The sequence below is a fragment of the Vigna unguiculata genome, chromosome 8 (genome assembly GCF_004118075.2).
Source record: "Vigna unguiculata cultivar IT97K-499-35 chromosome 8, ASM411807v1, whole genome shotgun sequence".
NCBI classification, from domain to species: Eukaryota; Viridiplantae; Streptophyta; class Magnoliopsida; order Fabales; family Fabaceae; genus Vigna; species Vigna unguiculata.
In genome coordinates this window covers 30,087,931-30,102,580 of record NC_040286.1, presented here as the reverse complement: position 1 = coordinate 30,102,580, position 14,650 = coordinate 30,087,931, and the positions used below count along the sequence as shown (strand labels likewise).

Sequence of the window (14,650 nt, the reverse complement as noted above, 5' to 3'; positions counted from 1 at the left end):
GTTACAAAATCTAGTTTAAAACTTGGGAAACTATATGAGATACTCTAGAAACAGTGTTCAAAAGTAACACCACAATCATCTCGGATTCTAGCACTGCAATAGTGGCTAAAAGAAGAAAAAAAAAAGTTTTGAAGCATATTAGCAGCTGAAGCCATTGAAGATTCCAAACTGCACACATAGCAGCAGTAACACAAACAAAGAAGCAAATCTCAGTGCAAGCCTAGCCGCCATCCAGTCAAACCCACGAGCTTTGACTAAAAAAGCACCTTTAAAAATTCCAAAAAATAGAAAAATAAAAAATACACGGTGGCAAATTTTCAGCGGTCAAACAATCCCTTCATTTCTTGTTTCTTACCTTCCCAGAAATATCGTCCCCCAATAGAAACCAAAGCCTTGTGCAATACGTACCCTCTCCCTCTTTATATTAAACGTTTCCATTTCCAACTTTCAAAGATTTTCTCTCCACTCCTTCTTCTTCCTCTTCTTCTATTCCTCTCTCATGGCTTCTTCTACTGGTAGTTTAGACACCTCTGCAACTGCAAACTCCTTCGCCAACTTCACCTTCGCCACACACCCCTTCATGACCACTTCTTTCTCTGACCTCCTTGCTTCTCCCACAGACAACAACAATAACAACAACAAGTCTCAGGGTGCTTTCTCTGAAAAAAATGCCTCTGGTGTGCCCAAATTCAAGTCCACTCCACCTCCTTCTTTGCCTCTCTCCCCTCCTCCCATTTCTCCTTCTTCATACTTTGCTATTCCACCTGGTTTGAGTCCTGCTGAGCTTCTTGACTCTCCGGTTCTCCTTAACTCTTCTAACGTCAGTCCAACCTCACCTCTCTTGTCTTGTTTTGTTGTTTGAGTTAGGTTGTTAAGAAAAGTTTGATAAAAAAAATGAAGTATTTTTTTAGTTTTTGATAGATGTTTATGTTGGAACTAGACATGATTAACATGTTTTGTATGAGAGAGTTTTGTAGTTTAGTTTTCAACTTATGTAAGATAAATTGTATCATACTAGTTTGTATGTTAAAACAAGGCGATTTCTTTGGAATTTGAACTTGCTTTTGCTTCAGATTTTTGTTTTCTGTTTTTGGTAATTTATTTTTCCTTATGGTTCCTGTTGTTTTTCCTTATGGTTCCTGTTTCGTTTCACCGACTTGCTTTTTGTTGATGTTGAATTAATTGGTTTGTGTTTTTAAATACAGATACTGCCATCTCCAACAACCGGAGCATTTGTTTCTCAGAGCTTCAATTGGAAGAGCAGTTCAGGGGGAAACCAGCAAATTGTCAAAGAAGAAGACAAAAGCTTCTCAAATTTCTCTTTCCAGACCCAGGCGAGGCCTCCTGCTTCATCCACAGTAACATATCAATCTTCAAATGTTGCACTTCAAGCAGTAAGTGATCCATTTAAATGCTTTTCTCTTGTTGGATTTTTGTATTATATGCTATTCTTTTCTTAATTTTCAATTTTGATGCTTGCAACAGCAAAATCCATGGAATTTTCAGGAGAGCACAAAGCAAGATAGTTTTTCTTCAGGGAAGAGTGTGATGAAAACCGAAAACTCTTCTTCCATGCATAGTTTTGCCCCTGAGATTGTTAGTGTGCAGACTAACCATAGCAATGGATTTCAATCTGATTTTGGAAATTATCCCGCACAATCTCAGACCCTAAACAGAAAGTCAGATGACGGATACAATTGGAGGAAGTATGGCCAAAAACAAGTGAAAGGGAGTGAGAATCCAAGAAGTTATTACAAATGCACATACCCCAGTTGCCCCACGAAGAAGAAGGTTGAGAGGTCTTTAGATGGACAAATTACTGAGATAGTTTATAAGGGTACTCATAACCATCCCAAGCCTCAATCTACCAGGAGAAACTCATCATCTTCCTCTTCTCTTGCAATCCCTCCTTCAAATCCCATCAGCAATGAAATCCAAGATCAATCATATGCTACTCATGGCAGTGGACAAATGGATTCCGCAGCCACCCCAGATAACTCATCAATATCAATAGGAGATGATGACTTTGAGCAGAGTTCTCAAAAGTGTAAATCAGGTGGAGATGAATACGATGAAGATGAACCTGATGCAAAAAGATGGTGAGTTTTTACTTCATTACTTTGTATCATAATTAAGGTTCTCCATTCCACTTTATAGCATTTTATTGGCTAACTTCTTCATTAATTTTTCAGGAAAATTGAAGGAGAAAATGAGGGTATGTCAGCGCCTGGTAGTAGAACAGTAAGAGAACCTAGAGTTGTGGTTCAGACAACCAGTGACATTGATATCCTAGACGATGGATACAGATGGAGAAAATATGGGCAGAAAGTAGTAAAGGGCAATCCAAATCCAAGGTAAACAAAGACACTCACCGTAGGTTTTACTTTTGTCCAACCTTTTAAAAGTTGTTATACTTTGCAGAAACAGTAGATGGAGAATCAATTAAGGAATTCCTCATTCTCATGCTAATTATAATTGAAACAGTTTGATTTAGATATAAAGAATTTCCTAGGGGACCAGACAGGAATTCTTGCAGATAATGTAGTTATTAACTTACCTTATATGACAATAGGTAAAATTTTTGTTGTTAACTGTACATACCATTTTGTCTGATGTAAATGTGGTAAAGACATTATAACTGTATGATGGCTGCTATTTCTTTGCCTAAATCTGTAATGATGGTTTTCTTTGTGGAAATTCTGCTGTACACTACTATACTTGTGCCAGTTTTTCCTTTTCCTTGTCTGAAACTCCTTGGTCAAATTTGGCAACTTTGATTTTTCTCATGTGTGCATGTGATTTAGAAGAAAAAAAGTTCTCTCATATTGGCTGGTCTGATAATGTTATTAACTTGTGACATGTAGGAGTTACTACAAGTGCACACACCCAGGATGTCCAGTGAGAAAGCACGTGGAACGAGCCTCACATGACCTCAGAGCTGTGATCACAACCTATGAGGGAAAGCACAACCATGATGTCCCTGCAGCCCGTGGCAGTGGCAGCCATTCTGTTAACAGACCCCTGCCAAACAATGCTGCAAACCCCACCACTGCAATAAGGCCATTGTCAGTGAACCATCACACTGACAACAACTCCATTCAAAACCAAAGGCCACAAGCACCACCATCAGGGCAATCACCCTTCACCCTAGAGATGCTACAAAGTCCAGGAAACTTTGGATTCTCAGGTTTTGGAAATTCAATGGGCTCTTACATGAACCAGCAACAATTATCTGACAATGTTTTTTCCTCCAGAACCAAGGAGGAGCCCAGAGATGACATGTTCCTTGAGTCTCTACTATGCTGAAGGATCTCTCTCTTTTTTTTTCCCTTTTGGTAGGCATGAAAATTTTGGAAGGAGGGGGGGACTAGGATTTAGTGGACAAATAAGGTTCATTCCATTTATTGCATTTTTTGGTTTGTTTTGTTGTAAATTTATACAGCCACAGGATTGGTATATAGTATATATTCCATAACTGTTGTATGTCACAGATGGTGTTGCTGAGATTTTTTCATTACTTTGAGGTTTCTCTCTAGTTGGGAAGACAACCTCGTGTTAATCCTTTGTAAGACAGTTAATAGTTAATCTCTTGTCAATTGTTCACTACAAAGACAGTAAACTTCACTATTATTTGTGTTAAAACATTAAACTGTGTCACATGGGTTTGATTCACACTGATAAGAAAGAGGTTTAAAATTTGATGATTGGAGGAACATAAGGACAAGTGATGCATTTAATTGGATGGCATACTAGTCAAAGATAGGGTGCTGGCTTGTTTGGTGGGGAAGGTGGTCAAGGTCAACTTTGGTTGTTTCCTTGCATTTTTCTTCCTTAAACAAATGGATGCTTCCAGGTAGCAACCCTATCTATCTATCTAGTCATAAATTTTGTCTTGTACAGTTGAAATACAGGAATGCCCCTGGGAGGGACTTGAGAGAGTGGTGGTGGGAAGGGACAGTTTTGGAAAAAGGGTTTTGTTTTCACATTTTTGTTTAATGAGAGTTGTGTGAATGTAGGAGAACTGGGAATGAGACATTTACGTGATGCACACGTTTCTCTTCTGCAGATTCATTTGTCCTAGCCTTTGTTGTCACTGTCATGGGGCCACACAACACATGCTTTTTTCCTTCTTCGCCGACCTTACCTTGCAACTCCATGGCTAAGCTAATCCATTTATATCTTTGTTTTTGCCGCACCTCAAGCATAGAAAATTGATGATTGAAAAGGAAGCCAAATAATCTATTGCAGTGTGGTGTGGTTGGGTGTTGGGGGTTAAAATTCTGTTATGTCTTTGCTCCTACTTGGGATGGATTAATTAAGACACACAAGTGAGTTTAAAATGTTTACATTAAGTACTTATGGTATTAAAATGTTTACATTAAGTACTTTGTACTTAGTTTTATAAGTTTTGTTTGAAACAATTCATTTGTAATACTCAAGTGAGTTCGATCTTGTAGAATTTGAATGATACGTAAGAATTTATAGGTTTTAATTTGAATGTGATTGTTGCATACACATATATAAATTAATAAATTAAGACCTACACTAAAATATGTTTTGATGTTAGAAGAAAAAAAGTAAATAAAGTTTTGAGGATTAAGTTTTACTAGTTATCACTTATTATTATTATTATTATTATTAAGAATAACAAATATGATATTTAGTGAAACAATTTAATCAAAGTAGTTTTATTTTATCAAAATATATTATTTTTGTCTATTGAAAATATAACTTATTTGGAAGAAAATTAAGAAAAAACTAACATTTCATTCAAAACTAAGAGTATCATTCCATTTAAAAAAAAATAGAGGAAAAAATTGTTGTTATTTTAGAATGAAGTAATTTTCAGAATATTTAAACAAGTATAGAAATTTTTAAAAGATGTAGAAGAGTAAATATATATATACACACACATATATATATATATATATATATATATATATATATATATTCAAAGCTCTAATTAAATGAATATTATTATTATTTCTTTCAATGTTTTCTTTTAGTATTTTTTTTCCTATACAAAGTAATTTGTATTAACATAGTACTGAATCTAATCCAAAATATGAAAAATAAAGAACATAATACAATTTTTTAAAGATGAAACTCTCTAAAATGTTCTTTTACCTTTTCAAAGTCAAGAAAAACAAATTCTGTCATAAATTTAAGGGATGAGATTATTATATCAGTTTTAGTGAAAAGGGTTGTGTTTTTTGAGAATTAATTATAGGATATGTTCCTTTAGGTCTTGAAAAAAGATTTATTTCTTTTGTTAGATGCAGATGGATATATAGATAAGATCTAAAACTGATAGTTGTCGTGTTCATAAATGTGCTACCATGCCAAATAGTTTATGATGACCCCATGAATGATGTCATCCATTTGCTAAGTGCATTTTTTATTATGCAGGTGATATTGCTATGTTTCTTTCTTAATCATCATTTATCTTTTCTAATCAAATTATTGTAAGCTTAAACATCAAAATAAATTGGGAAAATGCACCTTCACATCAATGATAAAAAAAATACATTAATTTCTTCTGTTTAAGAGACACTTGTGACAATCGATTCTGGTTATGTTTAATGAAAACGAGAAACTTCAGGATTGTGCAAGATTTGAATTTTGAATAAGTACAATAATACAAAAACTAATTAAATCATTTTCTTGTTATGTTTAATGAAAACGAGAAACTTCAGGATTGTGCAAGATTTGAATTTTGAATAAGTAGAATAATACAAAAACTAATTAAATCATTTTATGAAAATGGTTGATTAATTGAAATGTTTCTATAAAGTAGTCTGGTTCCATTCTTTTAAGAAGTTGTGTATTTTTCTAATTTAGTTTGATTTAATTTTATTAATTTATTCTTATTTTTTAAATTGAAATGTTATTAATTTATTCTTATTTTTTAAATAAATTATTTTTTTTGTTAAATTTATAATAACAAAAACGTAATAATAAAAATACATGAATAGAAAATAATATCATTAATTGAAATTAACTTGCTAATAAATAAAATGTGAAATAATTATATTAAAATTATCATTTATAAATATCTATATATATATAACACTGGTATTAAACAATTTATTTAATATTGTATCATAAAAGAAGTACTGTTACAGTTTTTAATCTGATTAAACAACTTATTGAATATTATACAAGAAGAGGTTCCATTACAGTTTTTAGTGAGTGATTTTGTTTTGTTTGTATTTAAGTTTGGTTTATTTTAAAACCAATTTCATTTTGAGTGTTCAATTAAAAACACCATTAATGTTAAGCTCAAATTTGAAAAGATAAATAAATTCGTGTTTAACATGTTTCAATCTTTAGTTTTTGATGAAAAATATTTAGGTTAGTTTGAAGATTTTCATTTCGACTGAAAATATTTATACTAACTGAACATGAATATAAGTCAGAGTAGTATTTTGATTAAATCAGTTATACCCTCTTGTCTTTTCTTATTTAAATTATTAAAACATTTTAGTTTATTAAGTTTTGGTTATACTATTTTTCATTTCTTCACACTTAAGTTATTTTTTTTATAATTATGGAGGTGCAGAAGAAAAAAGGGATGTACAGGAAGAGATGTCCAAGTTTTGAAAAGTTTTGATGGGGTGTAGGAAGATATTGCCCAATAACAAAATCCGTATCCACTGTTTGGGCTGATTTAGGGCCATAAGTTATTTGAACGTGTGAACTCTCATATTAATAAAACTGAAATTAATGGATAAAAATTATTTCAAAACTTTTTAATCAAATTAAAAGAAATTTAAATTTGAAACAAACAAAGGTGTTCGATTAAATTTGATTCGTAAACTATTTAGAATTGCTATCATTTATTTAATTATATGAACCCTCAAATGAATAAAATATTGAAATTAGTAAATAAAAATTATTTTAAAACTTTTAATAAAACTAAAAGATATTTCTGTACGAAAAAGAATTTGTTAGATTAATTTTGATTGATAAGCAATCAATTAGATCGTTTACCAAGATGAAGTGTTATCATTTATTTAATCATATGAAGAATCCTATTGGATTTAGTTTCTTAGCTTACTAGATTCATAAACTTTGTAGCATTTTATGTGAACACCACCCATTTCAATGCCAAAAATATCATCAATTAATCATAAAACAAAACTAATTTTAAGTCACCAATCCGCAATTCAGCATTGCCGCTAGAAATAAATAATCACAGTAACTGGGTGGTGCATAATCTACATCTTCCAAATAAGTCAACAAAACATGTTTATATTTGAAGGTTTTGACTTTATCCCTTCTTCTTCATTCTCTTCCAAATGACATGATCTTCATTGGAAATCACGGTTGATTTGACGGAAATGTCTCTTTAGGTGACAAAATGGGCGTTAACGAAACTAAATGGGTTTGTGAACATACAACATTGTTTCAAACTAATCCCAAAGGAATATTCTACAACGAAGACCCTTTAAACTACACGTTAACGGTGGTCCTTTTACAGGCCTCCATAGCGTGCTTAGCCTCCTTATTCTTCGAGTTTCTTCTTGTCCCCATTGGGGAGACTACCTTCATTCCACATGTGCTGGTAATACAACATATATATTTTGTTATATGCATATATATCATCATTTATTCTGCAGATAACAATGCTTAAAGCACCTTTAATGTTGTGTTTTACAATGTTTGCTTTAATAATTAAAGTGTGAATTAGGAATGCATGTAGTTGGATATGTAACTAAGCTAATACTTAATTTGGTTATGGAAATGCATGTATTTTTCTCAGGCAGGGTTGGTACTGGGACCATCACTTTTGGGGAAAACTTTAAACCTTAAAAAGTTGTTCTCCCCAAAAACTATCTACATAGCTGAGGCACTCTCTCGTTTCGGGGTGATGGTGTTTCTGTTCTTGGTGGGAGTGAAGGTAGATCCACTTTTAATTTTTAGAACAGGGAAAAAGACTTGGGCCATTGGGTTGGGTTCTTGTCTATTGCCACTCGGTTTTAGCGTATGTTCAGCTTATATTATAAGGCTATATTTGTCCCCGGAATCAGAAATCTACAAGGCCTTATATTTTATTTCGACTTTCTCATCAGCTGGTTCCTTTCAAGCCACTGCAAGTGCAGTGCATGATTTTAAGCTCCTAAATTCCGAGGTTGGTCGATTAGCGGTCTCTTCATCTATGATAAATGGAGCGTTCAGTGCGATGTGGCAAGGCATGGTAGTCTCACAGCGTCCAAAAGTTATGCGAAAAAAACCAGACGGATATCTGACATTGGGTATCCTCAGTCTGATTGCACTGGTGCTTATCATAATTTGTATTCTTCGACCTATCATGTTATGGATGACACGCATGACACCCAAAGGGAAACCCGTGAAAGAGTCCTACATAATTTCCATCTATGTCATGATGTTGGGGTGTTCACTCTTTAGTGAGGCCATTGGGGAGCACTACATGCTTGGACCATTGATTTTTGGCCTAGCAGTGCCAGAAGGTCCACCTATTGGAGCAGCATTGGTGGATAGGCTAGATACCCTCATCTCGGGACTGCTTATGCCATTGTTCTTCTTCTCTTCCAGTGCTAGATTCAGTGCCGATATACTTAATTTCACTGACTTCACAATTGTACAACTAGTGGCCTTAGGTAACTTCTTTGCCAAGATTGCAGGAGTCGTGTTACCCTCTCTCTATTGCAAGATGTCATTCACCGATGCAATCTCCTTAGGTCTCATCCTTAGTGCCCAAGGCATATCACAGTTGGTGCACTTGCAAAGTTTACAAACCTTTAAGGTATGTATGTATCTATGTATGCCTTTACTTTCCTACTGCTGCATAATTTTCCACATGTTTTGTGTCTTGCAGATTATAGATGATATGATATACTCGCAAATGGCGATAGCTTTAGTATGGTTGACAGCAGCTTCCAGCCCTATAGTCAAATTATTGTATGACCCATCTAAAAGTTACTTGTCTCTAACAAGGTGGAGAACCGTTGAGCATGCTCCTCCCGACATTGAACTCCCCATCATTGCATGCATACACTGTGAGGAAAACACTCCAACCATGATCAATTTTCTAGAAATATCTAACTCTAGAGTTGAAAGTCCCATTTACTTCCATGTTCTACACCTACTTCAACTCAAAGGAAGATCAGCCCCACTTATGATAGATCATGATCTCAAGAGCAACACCCATCTATGGCGCTCTAATCGCTCAGTCAGCATAATAAATGCCTTTAAATCATATGAGCAACAATGCAGTAACGTGCAGGTCAAAGTCTACACATGTATCTCCCCTTATGAGACAATGCACGACGAGGTATGCATGCAGGCTGCAGAGAAAAGAGCATGCATATTAATTGTGCCTTTTCACAGGCACTTTAGAAGAACTGGGATTATAGAATTATCAAACCCCGTCAGAGCATTGAATCGCCATTTGCTGAGAACCGCACCTTGTTCCGTTGGGATCTTAGTTGAACGTGGGAGTTTGGTTAACAACAACCCTCTAACAACTGTATCCTTTTATAATGTTGCAGTTGTATTTATAGAAGGACCAGATGACCGTGAAGCCTTGGCATATGCAATGCGCATGGCAGATCACCCCAATGTAAAAGTCACTGTAATTAGGATAACGGGATCTCGCAGGAAAAGTAGAACTATGATCACCAGAGACCCTGATGCTGAAATAATTCACAAGTTTATGGTTAACTACCTCCAAGTGAAACGCCATGATTTCCGAGAGCAAATTGTGAGAGATAGTGTTGAAATGATTGGCGTGATTAGGGAATTCGATGGTTGCTTTGATTTGATTTTGGTGGGTCGACGCCACGAGAGTGAGTCTTCAATGTTCTATGGAATGAATGAGTGGAATGAGTACCCAGAACTTGGGTCTGTAGCAGACATGTTGGTGTCTTCAGATTCTACCTTTGACGGGTCAGTTTTGGTGGTGCAGCAACAAAATAAAGTAGGGACGCATGTTATTCGTCAAGATTGTCACAATTTAGAAAATTCGGTCCCTAGGCGTGAACTACCAACCGTTTTGGATGTGCAGCCTAAACCATCGGGGTGGCCAATTCTTTAACCTTTTAATTCAGCTTATCAGAAATATAGTTGTAGATTTCATTCACGAAGTACATACAATTTTTTATTATTTTCTTTCTTAATTCTTTCTAGAGGACTAAACATTTGCCAATGGATTTCTAAAGTCTAGGCCTATAAATTATAAAGTAATCAAAATGAAGGCAGTATGTTTCTTTTGTTAATGAAGATTTATATGGATACAGAGTGATTAAGGTTGTATATGTGACGAGGAATCAATTAATATTGTTTTAGAGGAGGGAGGTGTGATTCGTAATGAGAGAGTGTTCGCCTTTTACTAAGAAAATGTTTCAAACTTTCTTTTTCTAAATTTTCTTATGAAAAAAGGATTCATGTATCATAGCTCCTCCACAAAATTTACCTGCACTATGTTTCACCAAAATCCTAAATGAGGAGGACAATCTCAAAGCGACGAGTGAACCACTACAAGAGTCAAAACGCAAAAGGAACCAAAGCATAAATTGTTTAGTTTTTAATAAACTTAAATGTATTAACCATTATGGGTAACTAGCCATTGTAAGAAACTAGTCGTTGTGAGTGCTTAATGCACTAGCTATTGGAGTCTAGATAGTTAATAAGTTAGCCGTTTATAACCGTTGAGAGTACAACGGTCAAGAAATGTATTGTATGAATAAACAACATAAGAGGTGAATAAAATTTTTTCATAAGATTATAGAGTTGTTGTCTAACAAAGTGGTATCAAGAACTAATTAGCTTGAGTGTTTGAGTGGAAAAGAGAGAGCTAGAGAGTTTGAGTGTTTGAGAAAAGAGAGCTAGAGACCTAAGTATTTGAGAAAAAAGAGAGTGAGATGATCAGTCTTACAAACAGTGTTTCCCTGCCCAAGTTGACAAAGGTTGTCAACTATGACAATTGGAGTCTCAAAATGAAGACCCTTCTTGGATCTCAAGAAAATTGGGAGGTGATTGAAGATGGTTTCGATGAACCAGCCAACACTACAAGTTGGTCAAATGCCCAGTTGAAAGTGCTGAAAGACGCACGTGTGAAGGACAAGGCCGCTTTGTACATCCTGTACCAAGCTATCGACGAGTCTGACTTTGAGAAGATTGCAAGTGGCAAATCTTCAAAAGAAGCGTGAGATATTTTGGAGAAGGCGTATAAGGGAGATGACGAGTGAAGCAGGTGCGACTTCAAACACTTAGAGGCAAATTAGAGAGCAAGGGGATGAAAGAGACCGAAGGAGTAGCCAAGTACATTACTCGAGTTGAAACCGTGGCGAACCAACTTGCTAGAAACAAAGAGACGTTACCCGTTAGCCGAGTTGTGGAGAAGATCTTGAGGTCATTGAAAAACGACTTTGAGAATGTGGTGTGCACGATTGAGGAGTCCAATGACCTATCAAAGCTCACGGTTGAAAGGCTTGCAAGATCTCTTGAAGCACACGAACAATGAAAGAAGAAGAAGTGGGAGCCACTTGATCAATTACTCAAAACGAAGATGTCAGTTAAAGATGAGAAAGCTCAGAACACTCAAGGTAAAGGATGATATCGAGGAAGTATAAGAAGCGGTCCTGGGGGTAGAAGCCGAGGAAAAGAAGAGAAAGAACAGTTCGGTCAACAAAATTGGCATGGAAGAGGATGAGGTCCATGGAGAGGAGGTCAATCAAGCAACTCAAATGTTGAGTGCTTCAAGTGTGGCAAGTATGGTCATTATGCAAAGGAGTGCTACTCCGGCAAGTGTTTCAGTTGTGGTAAGTCTGGTCATTTTGCTAAAGATTGTAGATATGATAGTAGAAAGGAAGAGACGATTAACCTCACAAAAGATGTTAAAGAAGAAGCGACATTGTTGATGATGGCTCGTAGCTTGGGAGCTGAGCATAAGCAAGTGGTGAACTTGGCAAGAAGACCGAGTAACATGGAGAATTCAACAAGAAGGCTGAGTATAGTCGATAACTCGACAAGACAGTCAAGTAGTGTGGATAGCTCAGTTGCGTAGGATGGTGAGACATGCAGATAACCCGCACAGGGTGGTGGAGCATGTAGATACCTTGGACACCATGGTGGAGCATGAGGCCAACTTGGTTAACTTGGTGGAACACCTACATAGCTCAAATAAGTTAGTGGAGCAAGTGGATTACTCAGATAGCTCGGTGGAGCATGTGAAAAGCTTGAGTAGCTCCGTATTTGAAGAAGAAGAGCTTCTAATCCAAAGGTTAGAGATTTCAAAAAGAGACTTGCAACAGAGTATTGAAAAGGAGGTTAGAGACAATTTAATTCTACAAGCAAGCTTAGAGAGAAGGAAACAGGCTTTGCAGAAGCGATGCTTGGAATTTGAAGATGTTTCAAGTTTGCAAGAACAGTTACAAGTTGAGAAGGATCTGAGAGCTGCACTAGAGGTGCAAGATGAGAAGTGGCGACTTGAAATGGATGAGGAGATTGAGGAGATTGAGCACAACAATACGTGGGTGTGGTTTGATCTTTCAAAAGGAAGTCAGCCAATTGACAAGAACTCAGTTAACGATAAGTCGACCACAAAGACAAAGAACCCAATGAGTAACAAGTCGGCCAAAGAGAAAAACAAGTTTTCCAATAAGAATGCAAAAATTGAGAGAGTAGAGAACAAGTTAGCCATAGGGAAAGCGAAGTATAGGTCGACTATAGATAAAGTGAAAGGGAAGTCAGTCATGAAGAAAGCGAAGAACTTAACTATTCACGAAAGAGACAAACACAATGTAAGAAGAGTTATTGCATGTTGGAAGCCGTGATGAAGAATAAAGGAACAAAGATGGAGAATAAAAGAAGCATATGTGAGAGCAAAATATTCATCCAACAAAGAAATACAACAAACAAAAGCATATCTGAGAGCAAAAATCCATCCAATAGAGAAATATAACAAAGAAAAGTAGATCTGAGAGTTCAACATTCATCCAACAGAGAAATACAACAAAGAAAAGTAGTTAAATATGGTAGAAGAAGGAAACAACACAAAAAAGTTGTTACTTTTGTTATGTTCTTCATGGTGCTCATGAATCTGAGAGCAAAATATCCATCAAACACACAAATACAACAAATAAGAGAGAAGAACAAAATCGGTGTAAGAGAGATGGAGGACAGAGAGTGATGGAGTAAGAGAGAATAAGGATGAGAGGAAGAGTAAAAAGAGAGCAAATGAGGCTAAAAGGAAGAGAGAGAGGTCAAACCTGCTTTTATTTCAACTGCCAATTCCTCACCAAATGACACGTATGTGATTTCTGTTTGTGGTAAAATAAATTTGAATGCTTTTATTCAGAAAATAATAAAATATTCAAATGTTTCCGATTGTTAGGTTCTCAATTGTATATTATATTAGATTCCTTCTTGCAAATTTTTGCCTTAATAATAGAAGAAAATATGAAAATAATTCTTCTACTCAATTTCATATATATATATATATATATATATATATATATATATATATATATTGTTACTACAATTTTGGGAAAAAACTAATGAAATTTTGTCTTTTATTTTAACTGGTTAAGGGTGTCATCGGAAGTCTACTTCTAGAAGCTTGGTGACATGCAGAAAGGTGTTCCTTGAACCGAAAGTCGACTTCTGGATGCCTAGTCGGATGTTTTTTTTATGTTTCTGAAAGTCTATTTTTGAGACTGAAATGAGTCGAAAATTAACATTCGTGGCATTTGCAAATCGGATGTCGACGATTTTCGATTAACTTATCTTATTTCTTTATTCTATTAGCTCAACTAGCACGACAATAATGAAAAGCTCCTCAAGAAACCCTTAGGGAAGAAGAACAAGCAGAACAAGTGAGAGAGTGAGAGGCCAAGCAAAGTTTGGGGTGCAACATAGTCATATAGCCACCAACCAACAATTATTAGGTTTGTTCAAGCAGCCACCAACGCTTAAAAGTCATAATTACTTAATCATTACTTTACCTAAATTACTTTTTTATTTTTTATTTTTTTTTTGAAGGACATAACTGGAAGAATTGAAATCTTTGGAGATGTAGAAGAAATTTTGGAAGTACAGGAAGAAACTCCCGTCTAGAGTTATGACTTATGGTGTTGCATAAAATAAATATACGAAACAAATAGGTAAATGGGTGCAAAAAATAAGAATGAGGGTGCAAGGGATGGGTTAAACCCACCTAATATTTGTGAGGGGATTTCTTTCTGCACCCCTACATTTTAAAATTTCAACTAAGTTTGGAAGGGGAAAAAAGGAATCACAAACATTCTAACAAAGAGATGAAGCCATTTAGGTGGATAAGAGAAAGGGGGTGACGACGAGGATAAAAGAATATTTATTCATTATAGTCATTAGTTAACATTTTCTTGAGGCACATTTTCTTAAGGATATTAATTTCGAGAAAGATAGAAGGAAGCAAAGGAAGTTAAGAAAATAGAAAAATTGAAGGAAATAAGGAGATCGAAGGGAACGAAGAAATTGAGGGAAAGAGTAGTGAAGTTATGTTCATGCAGAATATCAAGATAGGGCCAGTGTAGAAATCAAGGGATAATCGAGAAAAAAGAAAACTCAAAATACATCAAAAAAGGTATTCATTCGAAAGAAACATCACACAAAGGTTGAGAGGGACATCTAGCAAAAGTACTTG

The 14,650-nt window shown here is 35.4% G+C and overlaps 2 protein-coding genes across 2 annotated transcripts; both read left to right on the top strand.

The window, feature by feature from the left end:
- Window positions 1–440: 440 nt before the first annotated feature.
- On the top strand, window positions 441–3,642 carry LOC114194094 (WRKY transcription factor WRKY24-like). The gene is made up of 5 exons (XM_028084149.1): window positions 441–820; window positions 1,206–1,394; window positions 1,486–2,099; window positions 2,193–2,354; window positions 2,865–3,642. Exons 1-5 carry the CDS (start codon window positions 500–502, stop codon window positions 3,304–3,306), a joined length of 1,728 nt encoding a protein of 575 aa, XP_027939950.1. The 5' UTR covers window positions 441–499; the 3' UTR covers window positions 3,307–3,642.
- Window positions 3,643–7,363: 3,721 nt separating this feature from the next.
- LOC114195091 (cation/H(+) antiporter 15-like) lies at window positions 7,364–10,060 on the top strand. Its single transcript, XM_028085487.1, has 3 exons — window positions 7,364–7,567; window positions 7,766–8,770; window positions 8,843–10,060. Exons 1-3 carry the CDS (start codon window positions 7,364–7,366, stop codon window positions 10,058–10,060), a joined length of 2,427 nt encoding a protein of 808 aa, XP_027941288.1.
- Window positions 10,061–14,650: the final 4,590 nt, after the last annotated feature.

Bases quoted from the DNA above. Each gene is read 5' to 3' on its own strand.
- LOC114194094 (XM_028084149.1), top strand. From the start codon at position 500: ATGGCTTCTTCTACTGGTAGTTTAGACACCTCTGCAACTGCAAACTCC. The intron at 821-1,205 runs GTCAGTCCAACC...TTTTAAATACAG, and splicing joins TTCTCCTTAACTCTTCTAAC to ATACTGCCATCTCCAACAAC. The intron at 1,395-1,485 runs GTAAGTGATCCA...TGCTTGCAACAG, and splicing joins CAAATGTTGCACTTCAAGCA to CAAAATCCATGGAATTTTCA.
- LOC114195091 (XM_028085487.1), top strand. From the start codon at position 7,364: ATGGGCGTTAACGAAACTAAATGGGTTTGTGAACATACAACATTGTTT. The intron at 7,568-7,765 runs GTAATACAACAT...TATTTTTCTCAG, and splicing joins CCTTCATTCCACATGTGCTG to GCAGGGTTGGTACTGGGACC. The intron at 8,771-8,842 runs GTATGTATGTAT...TGTGTCTTGCAG, and splicing joins AAAGTTTACAAACCTTTAAG to ATTATAGATGATATGATATA.